The sequence below is a fragment of the Delphinus delphis genome, chromosome 3 (genome assembly GCF_949987515.2).
Source record: "Delphinus delphis chromosome 3, mDelDel1.2, whole genome shotgun sequence".
In the NCBI taxonomy this organism is placed as follows: Eukaryota; Metazoa; Chordata; class Mammalia; order Artiodactyla; family Delphinidae; genus Delphinus; species Delphinus delphis.
The window spans coordinates 108,014,621-108,035,552 of record NC_082685.1 but is presented as its reverse complement, the minus strand read 5'-3'; the positions used below and the strand labels follow the sequence as shown (position 1 = coordinate 108,035,552).

Genomic DNA, 20,932 nt, shown 5'->3' with positions numbered 1-20,932 from the left:
GTATTTTTAATTTTAGTCATTTGCTAGGTGTATAGTGATATCTCCTTATGATTTTCATTTGCATTTTCCTAACGGCTGATGTTAATCATCTTTTCATGTGCTTGTCATCTCTTCAGTGAAATATTTGTTCATTCGTCCATTTTGTAATAGGATCGTTTTCTTACTTTTGAGATTAGGGAGTTCTTCGTATATTTTGGATACAAGTCTTTTATTGGATATGTGACTTGCAAATATTGTCTCCCAGTCTGTAGTTTCTTTTCATCCTCTTGACAAGATATTTCACAGAACAAAAGATTTTAATTTTGATGAAGACCACTTTATCCTTTTTTTCTTTTTGTGGAACGTGCTTTTGGTGTAATCTCTTAGAACTCTTCACCTAACCCTAAGTCATGAAGATGTTTTTGTCTATAATTTTTACAGCTTTACTTTTTATATTGATATATGATCCATTTTGAGTTAATTTTTGTAAAAGGTGTGAAGTTTAGGTTGAAGTCCATTTTTCTGCTAATAAAAGTCCCCACTATCTATTGAAAAAAGTATCTGTCCGCCCCTCAATTACTTTTGTATCTGTCACATAGCTGTTGGTCATACCTGTGTAAGTCTATTTCCAGTCTCCTAGTTTATTGATGTGTCTGTCCCTCCTCCGACACCACACCCTCTTGATTACTATAGCTACAAATTGTCTTAAAACCAGTTTGTGATTCCTCCACCTTTATTCTTCGTTTTTGATATTGTTTTAGCTATTCCAGTTCTTTTGCCTTTCCATACAAATTTTAGAATTAGCTTTTCTATTTCTACCAAAAAGAGCTGCTGGGATTTTGCTTAAATTTTGCACCCAAGGTTAGTGCCTCATTTCCCTCTCTAGAACTTCGAGAAGGATCCAAGAATGAAGGGGCTTTATTCACAGGTCGTGGGGGAGTAGGAGGTGGGATGGAGGGAATACACAGGAGGCAGAGGCAACTCACATCAGGGTCAAACATTTGGGTCTGAGGCACCTGTGGTGGATTTATGGGTCAGTCGTCACAGGACAGAGGCATCCTGGGTGTACCCAGGAGACAAGTGCGAACCATTGTAGCAGGGTGTCTTAACTCCCAGGCTTGTTCATCTTTATAGGTTTGGCTGAGGTCTCAGCGCTGCAGGAGCGAGACGCGGGAGTAGGTGGCTGTCTGTTCCACCCGGCCTTATAATCCGACCCCTCCTCCCTTCTGCGCGCCCACCCCTTCTGCGCGCCACCCCCCTACTGCCAGGGCCCCACCCTCCCGCAAGGGGTGCCCTCCCAGCACCTGAGCCCGGGGGTTAAACTGTGACCCTCAGCAGCCTCTTCTGCTACAGGCAGGTGAGGCCCAGGGGCTCCCCATTTGGCTCAATTACACCCATCTGGAAGCATCTGGTCAGCATTTGGGAATGGCTTAACCAGTAACTGTGCAATTAGAGGCACTAGGAAGCATTGGGACGGAAACCAAGAACTGCCAGTCCAGTTACTACATACAAATGTACCAAATTACTAACACTGCAGAAATACAAAGGATCATGAGGTATTACTACAAGCAACTCTATGCCAATAAAATGGACAACCTGGAAAAAATGGACAAATTCTTAGAAAACCATAACCTTCCGACACTGAACCAGGAAAAAATAGAAAATATAAACAGACCAATCACAAGCACTGAAATTGAGACCGTGATTAAAAATCTTCCAATAAACAAAAGCCCAGGACCAGTTGGCTTCACAGGCAAATTCTATCAAACATTTGGAGAAGAGCTAACACCTATCCTTCTCACACTCTTCCAAAATATAGCAGAGAGAGGAACACTACCCAACTTATTCTATGAGGCCACCATCACCCTGATACCAAAACCAAACAAAGATGTCACAAAGAAAGAAAACTATAGGCCAATATCACTGATGAACAGAGATGCAAAAATCCTCAACAAAATAGGAGCAAACAGAATCCAACAGCACATTAAAAGGATAATACACCATGATCAAGTGGGGTTTATCCCACGAATGCAAGATTCTTCAATATACGCGAATCAATCAATGTGATACACCATATTAACAAACTGAAGTAGAAAAACCATACAATCATCTCAATAGATTCAGAAAAAGCTTCTGACAAAATTGAACATCCATTTATGATAAAAACGCTCCAGAAAGTAAGCATAGAGGGAACTTCTCTCAACATAATAAAGGCCATATGACAAACCCACAGCCAACATCGTTCTTAATGGTGAAAAACTGAAACCATTTCCACTAAGATCAGGAACAAGACAAGGTTGTCCACTCTCACCACTATTATTCAACATAGTTTTGGAAGTTTTAGCCACAGCAATCAGAGAAGAAAAAGAAATGAATCCAAATTGGAAAAGAAGTACAGATGACATGATACTATACATAGAGATGACATGATACTATACATAGAGAATCCTAAAGATGCTAACAGAAAACTACTAGAGCTAATCAATGAATCTGGTAAAGTAGCAGGATGCAAAATTAATGCACAGAAATCTCTTGCATTTCTATACACTAATGATGAAAAATCTGAAAGAGAAATTAAGGGAACACTCCCATTTACCACTGCAACAAAAAGAATAAAATACCCAGGAATAAATCTACCTAAGGAGACAAAAGACCTGTATACAGAAAACTATAAGACACTGAAAAAAGAAATTAAAGATGATACAGATAGATATACCATGTTCTTGGATTGGAAGAATCAACACTGTGAAAATAACTATACTACCCAAAGCAATCTACAGATTCAGTGCAATCCCTATCAAACTACCAATGGCATTTTTCACAGAACTAGAACAAAAAGTTTCACAATTTGTATGGAAACACAAAAGACCCCGAATAGCCAAAGAAACCTTGAGAAAGAAAAACTGAGCTGGAGGAATCAGGCTCCCTGACTTCAGACTATATTACAAAGCTACAGTAATCCAAGACAGTATGGTACTGGCACAGAAACAGAAATATAGATCAATGGAACAGGATAGAAAGCCCAGATATAAACCCATGCACATATGGTCACCTTATTTTTGATAAAGGAGGCAACAATACACAATGGAGAAAAGACAGCCTCTTCCATAAGTGGTGCTGGGAAAAATGGACAGCTGCATATAAAAGAATGAAATTAGAACACTCCCTAACACCATACACAAAAATAAACTCAAAATGGATTAAAGACCTAAATGTAAGGCCAGACACTATAAAACTCTTAGAGGAAAACATAGGCAGAACACTCTATGACATAAATCACAGCAAGATCCTTTTTAACCCACCTCCTAGAGAAAAAGAAATAAAAACAAACAAATGGGACCTAATGAAACTTAAAAGCTTTTGCACATCAAAGGAAAACAGAAACAAGACGAAAAGACAACCCTTAGAGTGGGAGAAAATACAAATGAAGCAACTGACAAAGGATTAATCTCACAAATTTACAAGCAGCTCATGCTGCTCAATATCAAAAAGACACACAACCCAATCTAAAAATGGGCAGAAGACCTAAACAGACATTTCTCCAAAGAAGATATACAGATCGCCAACAAACACGTGAAAGGATGCTTAACACCACTAATGATTAGAGAAATGCAAATCAAAACTACAGTGAAGTATCACCTCACACCAGTCAGAATGGCCATCATCAAAAAATCTACAAACAATAAATGCTGGAGAGGGTGTGGAGAAAAGGGAACCCTCTTGCACTGTTGGTGGGAATGTAAGTTGAGACAGCCACTATGGAGAACAGTATGGAGGTTCCTTAAAAAACTAAAAATAGAACTACCGTACAACCCAGCAATCCCACTACTGGGCATATACCATGAGAAAACCATAATTCAGAGTCATGTACCACAATGTTCATTACAGCTATATTTACAATAGCCAGGACATGGAAGCAAACTAATTGTCCATCAACAGATGAATGGATAAAGAAGATGTGGCACATATATACAATAGAATATTACTCAGCCATAAAAAGAAACAAAACTTAGTTATTTGTAGTGAGGTGGATGGACCTAGAGTGTCATAGAGTGAAGTCAAGTCAGAAAGAGAAAAACAAATACCGTATGCTAACACATATATATGGAATCTAAAAATAAAAAAAATTGGTTATGAAGAACCTAGGGGGAGGACAGGAATAACATGCAGACGTAGAGAATGGACTTGAGGACACGAAGAAGGGGAAGGGTAAGCTGGGACAAAGTGAAAGTGGCATGGACATATATACACTACTAAATGTAAAACAACTAGTGGGAAGCAGCTGTGTAGCACAGGGAGATGAGCTCAGTGTTTTGTGACCACCTAGAAGGGTGGGATAGGGAGGATGGGAGGGAGACGCAAGAGGGAGGGGATATGGGGATATATGTATATGTAGAGCTGATTCACTTTGTTATAAAGCAGAAACTAACACACCATTGTAAAGCAATTATGCTCCAATAATGTTTAAAAAGAAAAGCATATGCAAACTGACAATGTATTTAGCTCCTGCTCTAATGAAAGAGATTATTTCTCATCTCTCCAAATCCTGTGGAATTGATTAGAGAATGGTACTATGTGTGTACGTCTATATTTGATATCTTTGGTTGAAATTTTCAGTGGAGATAGCCTGTTAAAGATAGAACATGTCTACGAAAACCAACTTGCTCACTGGTAATTTGGTACACCCCCCTGGTATTATTCAAGTTGTGTGTGTGAATAAAAGCTTTCCCCCTATTAAACAACAGAAAAAAGTACCAAATTAACATGTACGTCTTAGTAATGTCAAATATATTTCAATCAAAAAACAGCCTGTCTCCACCCTCGTGGAAAGACCATCACACAATTGCGACAAGTATAAGCACAGAGAGTACAAGTATAAGCACAAGTATGAAGTGTGAATTTGGGATCAGAGAAGTCTGAGGTGGGAGGAGCAGCAGGTGACCTGCCAGGCACTAGCTGAAGCTGGCTGGGGAATGCAGGTTTGAGCAAGTTGAGAGGTCGTGCTGCTGAGCAGGCAGAGAAAAGACAACACACAGGGTCTCCGATGCCAGGTATGGATACTGGTCTTGATCTTAATGGGAGACAGCCAAAAATTTCCATTTTCCAAAGATCTTAAACATAACTCAGAGAACAAATTAACTCATACCTACTAATGCTGCCAAAAGCAGTTCTTCAGATCACAGATTTCATAAGACTAATAAACTTTTTAAGATAATTTTACCGTTTTTTCCCATCAAAATCTTCAAGCAATTTGTGGACAGAGGACCCCTATGTACCCAACCAACACCCACTTCAATTATCAAAAGACAACCGACCCATCTGGACCATTTCTACCTAGTCACTTCCACTACTTTGTGTGCCTCGAAATAAATCTCAAGGTCAAAATCTTTATTACTGACAAGCTCAAGACAAGAGTACTTAGATCAATCTTTCCATAACTGGTCTCCCTTACGCCTTAATTTGCCTGGGATACACTTCCATTAACTCCTGTCTACTAAACTGTGTAGTGCCTAGTTTTGCTATCATAAACACAAAATTACCAGATGGATCCTGGTGACCTTTAGATAAATGAAAATCACCAGAGCAGGGAGTAACCTGACCATAGTATCTATCATATTGGGTCCCTAAGGAGATGGATCCAGGAATGTACATTTCTCAGGGATCCCAAGATGATTCCCACTAGAAGCTCAAAGAGTTTTTTAGGCCCTTACACAGGAACACTGTATATTTATTTCAGATTTAAGCAATATTGTTTATTCCACGGAGAAGGGGAAAATATCTATTATCAATTCCATTTACTCTAGAAAATCCTGAATTAACTGTTTTCTCAATCTCCTAAAATTGGTAAAGCATACAAGGCATCTCTGTGGTGAGAAAAGACACAAAACATATTTTTGGCATATGGAAATTTATTACTATCCTGCTTTCATCATCAAAACTTATGATCTTGGTCTTTCCTTCTTGCCTTTATATAAGGCCAAAAGAGAGACATTGGCTACTTTGACAACCTTAAAGCGGACTCCAGGAATGTCACCAACAGCATGACCTTTGCGACCAAATCCAGCAACCAGAACTTCATCATTTTCCTGGAATAAAATCAACAGTTTACTTCTGGTGTAAGTGGCAATCACCAAAAATACCCATTTATCCTATAAACAACTGAGGGAAACAGCTGCTACCCCAGAAACAGAAACAGACTAAAACACTTACCTCAATAAAATTCAAACAACCATCATTGGGTACAAAGGCGGTGATTTTTTTGCCATTCTTGATTAGTTGAACCCTGACACACTTCCTGATGGCAGAATTCGGTTGTTTGGCTTCAACCCCTCTGAAACATAAACAGCATGTAAAACAGTAAGTTGGCTTTCTGAAAAGGGACACATTTTAGTTCATTAAGCGTAAAACTTATTAGAAATTGTAGTATTCCTACCTTTTCAACATAATCCTAAATTGCTAAACTTAAACGAAGTTTTTCTTTAGTCTTAGTTTCATTAGACCAATAGGGGAAACTTCTGGCCTCTTTATAGTTGTAAAACACGAACCAAGAAATAGAGCTAGAAATCCTGGATTCAAATCAGTACCACTAAATTTGATGGGATCATTTCGTAAAGTCAAAAAACAGTTGAGTGCTTGCAAATTCATGTGGCTCAATCTTAGCTGTAGAACATCAGGCAAGAAACTTCTCCATATTAGTTTTCTCACCGGGAAAGATGTAATTGTAAAGATGAAATAGTTGATGGGTGCGAATTACTTAGAATAGTTTCCACACATATTAAGCTCTCATAATGTCCCTTGTTTCATTATCGCTACTTTCTCCCCTCCGATGCCACCCCAATTCCTTCCAAACTAATGTTGAAAGTTTAAAAACCTCTGGAAATTATTTAACTTCCCAAAAGACACAGACACATAAAAACCTAGAATTTACATCAAACCTTCTTTAAGCGCATCTATCCCGAGTTACCATACTAAAACCATGAAGTAAACAGCGATGGACTTTCACTTACACTTTTTCAAGCACAATTCCCTTGGCATGGGAAGCACCTCCAAAAGGGTTGGCCTTCAGGGCTGTGCCCAAATGGGCTTTCTTGTACTGCTTATCATGCCACTTCTGGTCTCGTCGGTGGCTACGGAGTTTCCTGGCAGTACGAAGACCGCGACACTTGCCTAAAATTGAAAATCACCTTAGATGCCCAGTAAAAACACCCGAATCTTATTTTACATTATCTCAGGTACTAGCCTCTTCTAGACTACAGGCCGGTAGGCTCTGACATCACACCCTGGCCCTAATACGAACCGCAAAGTTTCCCTTGAACCATCTAAGACGTGGACACAAGCGCTCCAACAGGTGTGCTCTCCCCAACGAATGAAGCCCCGCGCCAAAGCTCGGGGGGAAGCGGCGCCCTCCCCAACGCCCCCGCGTCCCTCTCGAACTCCGGCTCCGCGGCCTCCGAGCAGCCCTGGCACTTTCCCGCCCGGCCATGTGCCTGCGGCAGCGGCGCTCCCCCGGCGCTCCCCATCTGCACCCCACCGTGGCTCTCCCTCACCGTTCTGTTTCTATCTGCCCGCCCGTCCCCGAAACCCCAGTTTGCTCGCGCAGCCCCCTCACCCCGGCCCGGGACACCTCACCCATGCTGCCGGCGCCAGGGACCTGAGCGAAAGAGAGAAACAGCGCAGGAAGGAACCACAAACCATCGCGAGCAAGCCCCGCCCAGATGAGGACCCTTGCGGCTGTCTGCGCAGCGCCTGGTCCGGCTGGTGCCTCGCGGTAGAAAACGAGAAGTCTGCACCACTTTCCAGAATCTGCGTCATGTTTAATTTGTGCGCAATTCAGAGATATCTAATTTGCACTGGGGTTTATTTCTTTCTATGTGAATGCCTTAGACAGAAGGAACAGGTACTACCAATCCCAGAAGCCTTTGCACGAGCCCCGCTCATGACGCAGGCGCCCTGGGCAAACCCACAGGGCGGGCTTTGTGGCGCTGGGTCGGAGGATGGAGAGGTCAGGCGTGTGGGTCTACGTGCTGTCGAGTGGAGGCCTTTTGCTTACAGTTTGGAAAATTAGACCTCGGAGCCTTAACTCCTACTCACAAGAAGCACAGTAAATTGAAAAACGTTTAGTGAAGCAAGGTGACGTAGTATTTAAAAACCCATGCTTTAGTGAGAGACCCGGCCTTAAACCTCAAAGCTGCCGTCTTGGTTGTGGAATCTTGGGTGATTCATTTAATTGAGTCTTTAAACTTCAGTTTCTCTTGGAGAATGAAATAGATATGAAAATTTTCTGGGATGTTGGTTCATTCCACAACTAGTTTTTAAAATGTATTCTCTGTTCCCGGCACTGTTCTAGGCACTTGAGGATACAACAGTTAACAAGAGAGTGAAGGTTTCTGCTCTTATAAAGTCTATATTCTAGGTACGAGAAGACAAAATATAAGTGTATTTAAAATAAAAAGATAGTTTTATATATGGATAAGGTGCTATAGAGAAAATGCAGTTGGTTAGGTGATAGTGACTTGGGGATGTAGGTGGCTACCTTGGGTAGGGTGGTGTTACAAGGTATCTCTGTGGCGATTACATTTGAGCTGAGATCCTAAAGAGAGGGAGCCATTCAGACAAGTGTATGGGTAAAACCTTACAAGAAGAGGGATTCTCCATAAGTAGAATGGGCTGGTGCTTCTCAAGAACTGAGGGATCAGGGAGGGGGGAGCTGAGTGCTTGAAGAGTAGTGTGGTAATAGGTGAGGTTTGAGAGGTGCACAGGGTCATATGGAGCCTGTAGACCATGGTCAAGACTTTGTTTACTCTTCCTGTGATTGAATGCCTTTGGAAAGTTTTCAGCAGGGGAGTAACAAGATAGGGTTTATATTTTTTATAGTTTCACTCTGACTATTGTGAGGAGAAAAAAACTGTAAGATGAATCTGTGAAGCCAGTTGGGAGGGTGTTAACGCTACTTCAGTTGGGAGATGATACCCTTCTCAGTCCAAGGTGGTAAAAGTGGTTGGATTAGATTTACAGTTTGATGGTAGAGCCAACAGGATTTGCTCAGGACTGTAGGATGTGAGAGGGAAGTTAATTATGATTTGCGACCTGAGCAACTGAATGACTTGTGTTATTTACAGAATGGAAAATACTGGGAGAGGAGCAGATTTAGAAAGAGATATTAAGGGTGCTGTTAAGGATGCGTTAATTTTGAGAAGCTTGTTAGACTTCCAGGTAGGGATGTGAGGTGGGCAGTTGGATATACGGGTATGGTGTTCAGGAGAGTCATCAGTGAATAGATTGCATTGAAAGCCATGGCTCTGAGTGAGATCGTTTAGGGGATGACTGTAGGTGGAACAGAGAGAGGTTGGAGGCCTGAGCCTTAGGCACATGGAAACTTAGTGGTATGAAGAGAAGCAGATGAAGCGAAATAGACTGAGAAGGAGTGGCCAATGCCGTACTCTAATCAAAGCCAAGTGAAGAAGGTGGAAGTGAGCAAGTGTGAAGGAAGGGTAAGATGAGGACTGAGAATTGTATTTTGGATTTGGCAATGTGGAGGTTGTTGGTGCCTTTGTCAAGAGGGGATCCCGTGGAGTGGTGAAGATGTAAGCTTGATTGGGTTGGAGTCAGAATATGGGAGAGAAGGAACTATAGACAGCAATTATGGACAGTTTTTGCAAGGAGTTTTTCTATAATGTGCAGAGAAAGGGGGCCATATCTGGAGAGGATTGTGGAGCCAGGATGGATTTAAGAGGGCACATTTTATGACATTTTTGTATACTGATGGGATTATTCCAGTAGAGAAGTAAAAAATAGATAATTCATAGAGAAAAGGGATGACTGCATGAGCAAGTCCTTGAGTAGACTAGAGGGATGCCTAAGTGGAGGAATTTTTTTTTTTTGGCTGCGCATGCGGCCTGTGTGATCTTAGTTACAGTCCAGGGATCGAACCTGCACCCCATGCAGTGGAAGCGCAGAGTCTTAACCACTGGACCACCAGGGAAGTCCCTAAGTGGAGGAGTTGACCTGAGGAATAATAACAATTTATCTACAGTAATAGAGAAGGCAGAGTATAGGGGTACAACTGCAAGTAAATTGGAAGATCTTTTGATAAGAAGACGTGGAACTTCTCTTTTGACTACTCTTATCTCAATGAAATTAGCAGGGTCATCAGTGAAGAGAAGGAGTAGGGAAAAGAGGTTTGAGTAAAGGGGGTAAGATGTGAAATCACGTAGGATAACAATGCTAGCATTAAATAGTATTTACTGTGTGCCACATATTTTATGTGCCTTACATATATTAACTCATTTAATTCTCATAATTCTGAAAGGTAAATACTTTTATTACCTCTTTTACTGAGGGATAGTGTCTTAATCCAGTCACACTACTGTAACAGAATACCATAGACTGGATGGCTTATAAACAGCAGAAATTTATTTCTCACAGCTCTGGAGACTGGAAAGTCCAAGACAAAGGTGCTGGAAGATTTGGTGTATGGTGGGAGCCCGCTTCGCGGTTCATAGACTCTTTTGCAATAACCTCAAGTGGCAGAAGGTCCAAGGCAGCTCTGGGGTCGCTTTTATTTATATTCTGTTTTTTTGTTGTTGTGTGTTTTTTTCCAGTTTTATTGAGATATATTTGACATTTTGGACCCTCCTTATAGGAGTACTAATCCCATTCATGAGGGCTCCACCCTCATAACCTAATTTACTCCCAAAGGCCCCCCACCTACTAATGCTATCACATTGGGGATTAGGTCTCAACATGAATTTTGCCTTCTAATTTAGAAGTGTGGGAGGATAGATTGACAAGAGAATGTAGGATTGTTGAACAATTTTGAGGACCCATTTGAAACCGTAGTTACAAAGTTACATCAGTTAGCATGGGTTTGTGTATTGTTCAGATTCATTCAGTGTAGTGACTGAGTAGGTAGAGAGTTAGCTTTTAACACGCCTGGGAGTGGGATCTAGTTAGGTGAATGTGATGGAGGAAGGGCAAGGGAGTTGAGAGTATAAGGAATCTCTCTTTCCATGAGATTGAAGCTGGAGGAGTAAAGAGCCAGAGATAGGCAAAACAGTTCTGAAGGCCTGGCCCTACCAGATATGAGAAATTTCTATGAGGCTAAGTAAGATAGTGCAGCATTAGTACAGAAGTAGATAAATTGACTAATGAATAGAATAGAGAGCTCAGCAAAAGACTCCTATAGAATTAGTATAGAATATTATTAAATGACAGAATTAGATGTCAGATCAATGTGTAAAGGAAGGATTGTCAAACAGATGGAACTACACAAAAAGTGGTTACCCAAAGTAAATTGAATCACCATCTCAGGCTAAAAACAAAAACCAACTCCAGGCAGACTTGAGAGCCTGTATGTCAGCAATACAATTTTAAAATTCTTCATAGAAAACAAAGGTGAATATCTCCATGAACTTAGGAAAGGAAAATATTTCTAAAGAAGAAGAAAAGTATGATACATTTGACCATATTAAGAACCTTTGTTCAACAAAAACACCTGAAAGAAAGCAAAAAAACAAGTTACAAACTGAGTTGATATTCACAGGAAGTGTTCATATAAAGTTGGGATGGTTTGTTGCTTGAAAGTTCAGTAAAACATCCTGTAAAATCATCTGGGCTGGGTGTTTTCTGTGTGGGAAGGTAATAAACCTCAGCTTAAATATCTTTAATTAAATCTCTCATTTAAACTAAATCTCTTAATTTACAGAACTATTCGAGAACTGTGATTTCTTCTCGAGTCAGACCTGGTAAGTCATTTTTTTAAGTTTGTCTATTTCATCTAAGTTTTCAAAATTGTTTCATAAAGCTGTTATGACATTCTCTTATGCATGAATATATGTATTTTTGTATATATGTACATATGTATTTTATATATATTTGTTTTTGGAAGGTTTTTAACAGTGAATATATAGTACTATATATAGTATATAGTACTATACAGGTTATCTCTTTCATTTTGAGTGAACTTTGGTAATGTGTGCCTTTCAAGGAATTTGTCCATTTCATCTAAGTTGTCAAATTTATGGACATAAAGTTGTTTGTACTATTCCTTTATAATCTTTTAAATATCTGTAGATTTATAGTGATGTCTTATCTTCCATTCCTGATATTGGTAAGTTGTATCTTCTTCCTCTTTTTTTCTTGGTCAGTTAGAAGTTTTGTAATCTTACTGATGTACTCCAAGAACCAACTTTTGCTTTCACTGATTTTCTCTATTGTTTTTCTGCTTTCATTTTTATTGATTTCTGGTCTTTTTTATTATTTACTTTCTTCTGCTTGTTTTAGACTTAAATGGAAGCTTATGTCATTGATTTGAGGTCTTTGTTCTTTTTTAGTATATGTAGTATGGCTATCCTTCTAAGTACTGCTTGAGCTGCATGCTGTGAGTTTTGATATGTTATATTTTAATTTTAATTCATTTCAAAACATCTGCTAATTTCTCTTTTGATTTTCTTTTTGACCTATGGATTATTTAGAATTGTGTTATTTAATTTCCAAATATTTGGAGATTTTCTAAATATCTGTGTTACTTATTTCTAATTTAATTCCATTATGGTCTAAGAACATCCTTTTTTGATTGCAATATTTTTAAAATGTGTTGAGGTTTGCTTTATGGGCCAGAATATAGTCACTCTTGGTGCATTCTGTATGTACACTTGAAAAGAAAGTATATTTTGCTGAGGAAGAATGTCCTATAAATGTTAATTAGCCCAAGGTGGTTGATAGTGCTGTTCAGGTCTTCTGTATCCTGTATTCGAGATGATAGTGACATTATGTGGAGAGAGTGGGGATCAGAGTTGGATGTTGGGTTATGTTTACTTTAGGTAGTGGGTTTAATTATTATATTATTATATAAACCAACAAGTAAATAAAGCATGAACCAATGGTCAGAATGTGTTCTGAACCAAGGATTTTGATTACTATGAAAATTTTTTAAAAAGGATTTAATTTTTGTTTTTGGAGCTTTGAATTTTTTACTTCGTGATAAAGAACTTATTATGTAATTTGGAGCCTGAAAGGAGACAGAATTTCCTTTGACCTTGGACCCTGAATGGAGACAGAATTTCCTTTGACCTTGGACCCTGAATTTTCTAAAACAGTACCCAAACAAGAATCAGCTTGAGGAGTTAGAGGAAAAGAAAGCTGCCATGGCTAAAGTGTAGTGAGCCAGCTGGAAAACAGAGGAAGGTGAAGTCCAAGAGGTGGGCAGGATCAGCTCATGTCCAACCTGTAGGCCAGGATAAGGAGTTTGGGTTTTATTCTGAGTGTGATGAGAAGCCACTGGAGGCTTCAGGTGAAAGAATGACAAGATCTGATCTGCATCTTAAAAATATCACTGTGTCTGCCATGGTAGGCCACCACAGAGGGACAAGAGAGGACTCGGGCTATCCAAGGAGGGGACTGTTGCAATAGAATAGGTGAGAGATCATAGATAAGTAGCATTGGAGGTGGAGAGATGTCATAAGGGTCAGGATATAATTTGGAGTTAGATTATGTTGGAAAGAGCAAAATCATTGACATCATCATCATCACTATCACCACCACCACCATCATGAACATCTAACAGATATTGAGTACTGTTTAGTGTCAGGCTTAGGATTTCACATGCATAATTTCTTTTATCTTCAAAACAACTCCTATGTGGTAGGTGCTGTTATTAGACCCATTTTACCATTTAAGTTGAGACTTAAAGAAGTTAACTTTCTTAACCAGAACACATTTGTTGGTTTCCAGATTAGTTATAAGACACAATTTTGATTTTTAAAGAGTTTAGAAAAATTTTTGATGAATGTAAAGTAAATGTGGTGCAAAATTGATGGGAAATAATTTTCTAGCCAGTAAAACACCAGGAAATCTAAGGGGTATAGTTGTTAAGATTAAAGTATTCTTAATATAAATTGCAACCCCATATCCATGGGTTACTAGAGATATGTGAAAACCGACAGACACTTTGTCACAGAAGATCCTGTTTGGTAGTTCATAAAATGTTGGGGGGAACAGGGGCAGGAAGGAGAACAAGTTTTTCCTAGTATTTCCTCCAAGTAGAAGGTGTTAAATTAGTTTAACTCCTTATTTCTCTGCCAATCTACTCATTCCATGCCAGGTGAGATGAGGTGACATCTCTCTTCATGTGGTAAATTTAGAAAAAATAGTTTAGGCATGTTCAGTTCTTCCTTTTTTCCTTTTTGGGACCCAGCCTGCCATGGAGCACACATTTCCTCCTGTTTCTTCTGGGGCAGGTCTCTCTTCCCTATTGAGAGCCTAGTGCTGCTGTGATAGGCTGCCATGTCTGTCTTCTGCGGGGAGGGGTTCAGTTACAATCCATTTTGCTCCTGCACTAAGCTTTGTCCTCCAACCTGGCCTTTCTAATAAAGATGGTATTTGGGCCTCTGCTTGTCTTACTCCTTGTTTTATATCTCAGTTTAGCACTCAGGTGGGGCAGAATTTACCTGATTAAATTATTAAACACAACTTTTCCTGTATCCAAAATTAATGAGATTTCTTATCCTCTCATTCTAGCTACTTTTTGATGTAGTTGTTTCTTCTCATATACCTATTCTGTGGAACTAAAGAAATATGTGTATTGCCATATAATCTTACTAACATTCAAGCCTGATCTTTAAAATCTTGTTATTTAATTAAACCTCTGTGTAGGATCTAAGGGGAATTGACAGTGCTGTTCTTTGATGCCCTTTGTGAAGTTCCTGGAAGAGAGTTATCATTTTAATATGCATGTTAGAAGTTATTCTCCAGGTGTTCTCTAACTTGGCTGAAAACCAAACAAAAGAAAATAGGCCTCTATTTCATCAGGGACCTTTGAATTATAAGAAATGAAAGATAATTTTTCTCACTAGGAAAAGAAAATAACTTTCTTCACTCAATGGAACATTAAGTTTTAGAATCTTATTCCCTGGAGAGGTTTAAGAACCTGTAGATGGGCCAAATCTTTGCTGTCTGAGTTCAGTGGGGACCAGTTGATGTTTGTGATGGAGAATGGCTGGTGTCACTCTTTCTGCCTTTTCATTCCATAGTAAAATGAAGTTTCACCAGGACTATTTGTAGATTATTTAAATGTAATAATATTATAATATATAAATATAAAACTTTTATGAAAGTAAATGTGTAAAATTTTGAGCATTTTCTGTTACTAAGATTTTTATTGTTTAAAGGACTTTAAATAAGGTTAAACAAGATTTTTTTCCATAAATTGAAAAAAAAAGAAAAAGAAGGAATGAGGAAGTGGAGGAAGAGAGGAAGAAAAGAAGTGAGGGGTTCTGGGTTTTTATAGCTACACAAAGGACAGAGGTAATTTTTCCACTGCTCTAAAACATTACTTTTTGATCTTGTTGGTTCTAGCAGTCATTACTGATTATGAAGATAACCCAAATGAATGAATCTATAACCAGTTCATATATAAGATCATTTTTTGTACTATGTGCCAATGAATTTTGAAATTTACTTATATAGGTTTTCAGTTAAAATTTCCAGGCTTATGTTAATTATGCAGCAGACAACATCTTGGATTTTACCGAGTAGTTGTACATAATGCTCTGAAGTATTAATTTTTGTCCAAAGAATCCGTTTTGCTCTTTCTATAAACGGCAGCTTAAAGTATAGGGCAACATCAAAAAGCACATATTCTCAATGTGAGTTTTATTTTATGAATTAAAACTCTGATTCCTGTCTGTTGAGGTGAGGACTGTGCAGGTGCCTGTGAGAGCATTTTTGAGAGTAGTAGAGGCATTTTCTTCCCTAGGAAAGCTGCTTCAACTCTTCAAAGGAGATAGTTATGACTCATCTCTTATCTCTTTATCTATTATATACCTGCCTGTCTCCCCCTCATCTAATCAGCCGTTGCTTGGAGTGGAGGTGGGACTTCAGAGAAGTTTGCTAGGTGAAACGTCCCCAAGGTGTTTACCCCAGCAATTATGTGTTCACATCTCTGCATATCACTCGTTTGAGATCTTTTTTGGGGTGAAGACTAGGTCCTTTTTACCTTGTATACCTGGCATCTAGCATATGACAATCAATGTTTGCATAATGGACAGATTTATGAAACATCAGACCTCCTGGTTCAGTTTAGCTTGAGAAACGAGAATGTAAAAGTGTGCCACTAATTTGGCACATTATCCACATTCCATGAAGTCAAAGGGGGATCTCAAGTAAGAAACATTAACATTTAAATCAAAAGCACTTGTGTTTCATTTGCTAACCTGATTCTAATCAACTCAAGTTGATTTGATGAAAATTGGTAGAAATCATGGCAGCAGTTAGGCTCTGAACTGGATAAAGAGTCCGTATTAGTCTGGATTCTCCAGAGAAAACCAACAGGAGATATATACATATATATGCACACATATGAATATGAATATATGATTTAATAGAGGAGTTGGCTTTTGCAGTTATAGAGGCTAAGAAGACCCAACATCTATAGTCAGCAAGCTAGAGACCCAGGAGAGCCAATGTTGTATAGTTCCATTTGTAGTCTGAGTCAGACAGGAAAAAACTGATGTCCTTGCTACAAGACAGGTAGAGAAAGTGAAGTCTCCCTTACTCTACCTTTTTGTTCTGTTTGGACCTTCAGTGGGTTGGATGAGGACCACTCACCTTGGAAAGGGCAATCTGGTTTGCTCAATCTACTGATTCAAAATGTTCATCTCATTCAGAAACACCCTGAGAGACACAACCAAGTATCTGGGTAGTTAACAGCCCAGTTAAGTTGACACACATTAACCGTCACAGAGTCATACCCCTGACAAGGAGCAAGAAGTACATACATAATATGGTATTTTGCTAATAAACTAATGTAATGTGGGTTTTGTCCATTTGCATTTTCAAGCTACTGAATTTGATGGAATACTTGAATTAGTTGATTTTCTAGCTACAATTGCCTAAATATTCGGGCGCTAGGAGTCACAGCCATGTGGCATGAAGTGAGAATTAATTATGTAACATTTTTGATAGGTTTATTCATTATTCTGTACACTTTATTTAGCACCAACTTGGACCAGCAGCGTCTTGGTGTACATCAGTTAATTAGACATGTTCCCTGCCCTCACGGAGCAGGCCTTCTTATGAGGAAACACAATGCAAATAAGTAACAAGAAAATAAATGTCTTGGTACCAATTGTGATATATGTTATGATGAGAGTGAACAGAAGGCAGGGAGAGCTAGAGGGGTGTGAGGTGATCCCTACAGAAAGAACAATATGTGCAGAGTCATTGAGGTGCAAAAAAGCTTGGCATATGGAGGGTGTTGAGAAGCTGAGTGCAAGCCAATGTGCTGGAGCATGGTGGAAGAAGGGTGGCCATAAATGAGGCGAGAGAGACCAGCAAGGGCCAGGCCATGCAGACTTTGTAGGAGGTATATGGATTTGGATTTTGAATCAGCGTGCAAAGACCATTGTAATTGATTTGAACATTTGACTAATGCGATTTTCAGTCTGAGAGCATTTGGATGAATAGAGACTGTGGTCTGACAAACGCTAGATGCTCCGTGAAGTAAATATTAGAATTAAGATAGATCCATTTTTTTCCCATGAGAACTCAATTCTGTATACTTATATATGATTATGGAAGATAGATTTTTGATATTCATATTTTCAGGTAACATTTTGTTTAATAATATATAGTAAATCAGAAGATGAAGCAAATCCAAGTATTTTCAGTTGAAAAAAAGGCAGCATGGATGTACAACTTCCTGTTCTCTCATGGAAAATGTTGAGGGAATATTTTCCATGCACCTCTGTATTTTCTGTTTATCTTGTAAGTCACTAATTGCTCTTCGTTTTGGAATATCTTTAGGATGTTTGTATAGCGAACAGCCTTGAAAGGTAGAAATAATGTCTTTCTCTCTAGCAGAGGGGCAGGTTTGTTTACAGCCTTGGAAACTCAGGGTTTTTCTCCTGAAATGAAACCCACCGTGTGTACAAGCATCCATCTGGGCCCGCCTATATTGCTTTATGGGCAAAGGGAACTAACACAAATAGACTGATGCTCATACTGCTTGTTCTGTGGTGAGTAGTAAATAAAGTCCTTTGTCTCTGACCCATGAGTCTTGTCTTCTGCTAGTATGCATGAAGCCATAACAGGCTAACCTGTTAGCTCCCAAGTTGGGAAAAACCTCAGACCTTCAAAGTTTTGGACAGAGACCCCTTAGCTGTCTGAGCAGGCAGGTACAATGCCACACAGGTGATACCCTGTGCTTTGCAGTCTGCAAGCTATCATATTAGCATTTTTTTTGTCACTGATTTTCTCCTCCAGAGTCACAAGATGAGCTATTCTCAGACAATCACATCTTAAGTGTGACTTCTATTCTAAAATACATGTGTGAAACCTACTAACTACTAATTATTCTGCCTTAAATATTCTTAACCAAGTGGGAAAAAATTTCGACACCAGCAAGAATGCTATATTAAAATTTTAGAATCATCCAGTCATAAAATACATTAAAATGATACTTGATTTAAATAAAAAATGTTGTATATGTGTATGTGCCTGAAAATATAAAGGAAGCGTATTTTCAAGAAAGTTTGTTACATGATAAGCACTAAGGGACTAACACTGTGGTTTCTGAGTGTTCACAGAACCATTATTATCACAGTACAGGATCACCATGGGCTTGGGCTCTCACCTCCTCCTGACCAGGCGTTTGAGGAGCAATGTGATCAGCTACTCCTTCTACTACTGTGGGAGACTATGAGGTATTGCTCGGGCAGCTGGAGATGTTCTGTGTTTGCACTGTCCTGTACAGCAGCCACTAGCCACATGTGGTTATTGAGCACTTGAAGTTTGGTTAGTCTGAATTGAGATGTGTATAAGTGTAGATTAAATCAATATACCAGATTTCAGACTTAAGGCAGAAAAGGAAGGTAAAATACCTCATTAATAATTTAAAAAATTACTTATGTTTGGAATAATATTTTAGATGTATCAGGTTAAATAAAATATATTATTAAAACTAATTTCACCTGCTTATTTTTAATTCTTTCAATGTGGCTACTAGAAAACTTTAAATTACATATGTACAATAGCTCTTATTTTATTTCTACTGAGCAATGTTTTAGATCTTTGCTACTCACAGAGCAGTCCTCAGGCAAGCAGCATCAGCATCATCCGGAAACTTGTTAGAAACAAAGAAGCTCATGTCCCACCCCAGACCTACTGAATCAGGATTTGCATTTTTAGAAAATCTCATGTGATTTGTATGCATGTTAAAATTTGAGTAGCAGAGAGTCCTTAAGACTAGGATTGCCAGATTTAGCAAATAAAAGTACAAGATATCCAGTGGAATTTAGTTTTCAGATAAACAACAAATAATTTCTTAGTATAGTATGTCCCAAGTATTACATGGGGCATACTTAGTAATAAAATTATTTGTTTTTTTATCTGAAGTTCACATTTAACCAAGTGTCCCGAATTCTATTTGGCAACACTGCCTATGACAAAACTCCTCCTGCGCAGACCTGTCTTGCTCCTTGAAATTCCATGGAATCAGGAAGAGGACAGAAAGGTAAAAGAAAAGGCTAAGGGTGGAAGTTGGGTGCAGTGAAAGAACAGAGAAGAAAGGAAATACATGCTGAGAAGTAGGAATAAGATGGGGCATGGACAGACCTTTTGTATTTTATAATTTTTATTAGCAATTTTCTTCCTTACTTCTGTTTTCTCCCACTTCTCCCAGTCATTGTGATTTAATCTCCTCATTTTCTATAGGGCTCCCTAGAGCCATGTTAGAAGATGGTATTTGTGCAAAGTGGACAGTGAGGAAGGTAGTATCTCATCAGGGTCAAGTCCCAAGTCTTCCTATAATGCATCCTCTCTGAAATGCCACTTACAAATAGCCCCTTTCAGCTACCAGTAGTTTGCCATTAAAAAGATCAAGGTTCTTAAGTGTCAAAAATGCTGACACTTGGGCTTCCCTGGTGGCGCAGTGGTTGAGAATCTGCCTGCTAATGCAGGGGACATGGGTTCGAGCCCTGGTCTGGGAAGATCCCACGTGCTGCGGAGCAACTAGGCCCATGAGCCACAACTACTGAGTCTGTGTGTCTGGAGCCTGTGCTCCACAACGAGAGGCCACGACAGTGAGAGGTCCGCGCACCGCGATGAAGAGTGGCCCCACTTGCCACAACTAGAGAAAGCCCTTGCACAGAAATGAAGACCCAACACAGCCAAAAATAAAAATAAGTAAATTAAAAGAAGGCTCAACATTAAAAAAAAAAAATGCTGACACTTTCATTTTGGAGGATTTTCTTTATTGTGACTTTTTAATTGTATGTTTTTATACAAAACAACTGTTAGGAATTTTGTTTGTTTGATGCTTTTTAGGTGGTGGTGGGTTGAAGTGGAGGCTGGCAAAGAAGGAATAACAATAGATATTCTTTATTTAGCTAGGCATTGAAGTAAGAAAAGGCTTTCATCTGTGTTAATTATTTAAAATTTTATTATATTGTGATAAAAACACAATATGAGATGCAGTCTCTTAACAAATTTTTAAGTGTGCAGTACAGTATTGTTAAATATAGATGCAGTCTTGTACAGCAGATCTCTAGAATGTATTAATATTGCTTAAATGAAGCTTTGTGCCAGTTAATTAGCAAGTCCTATTTGCTCATTCCCCAGCCCTTGGCAACCACCATTCCACTCTTTGATTCTATGAATTTGCCTGTATTAGACACCTCATATAAATGGAATCATATAGTATTTGTGACTAGCTTATTTCACTTAGATAAATGTCCTCAAGGTTCATCCATGTTGTCACATATTGCAGAATTTCCTTTTTATTTAAAGGCTGAATAATATTTCATTGTATGTATATATCACGTATTGTTTATCCATCCATCCATGAACAGAGACTTAGGTTTTTTCTACCTCTTGGCTATAGTGAATAGTGCTGCAGTGAAAATGGGAGTGCTAATATCTCTTTGAGATCCTGATTTCAATTCTTGTGGATAATGAT

General features: G+C 38.9%; 2 protein-coding genes across 2 annotated transcripts in view; one reads left to right on the top strand and one right to left on the bottom strand.

The window, feature by feature from the left end:
- Positions 1 to 18,618, top strand: part of ATG10 (autophagy related 10) — a 250,044-nt gene extending 231,426 nt beyond the window's left edge. The window contains exons 9-10 of the transcript XR_009518996.1: positions 11,684 to 11,723; positions 18,581 to 18,618. The gene's annotated coding sequence lies outside the window, so the exon portion shown is untranslated. The remainder of the gene's footprint in view (positions 1 to 11,683; positions 11,724 to 18,580) is intronic.
- On the bottom strand, positions 5,871 to 7,751 carry RPS23 (ribosomal protein S23). Its single transcript, XM_060009197.1, has 4 exons — positions 7,609 to 7,751; positions 6,987 to 7,146; positions 6,190 to 6,310; positions 5,871 to 6,065 (listed from the first exon to the last, which is right to left on the bottom strand). Exons 1-4 carry the CDS (start codon positions 7,610 to 7,612, stop codon positions 5,919 to 5,921), a joined length of 432 nt encoding a protein of 143 aa, XP_059865180.1. The 5' UTR covers positions 7,613 to 7,751; the 3' UTR covers positions 5,871 to 5,918.
- Positions 18,619 to 20,932: the final 2,314 nt, after the last annotated feature.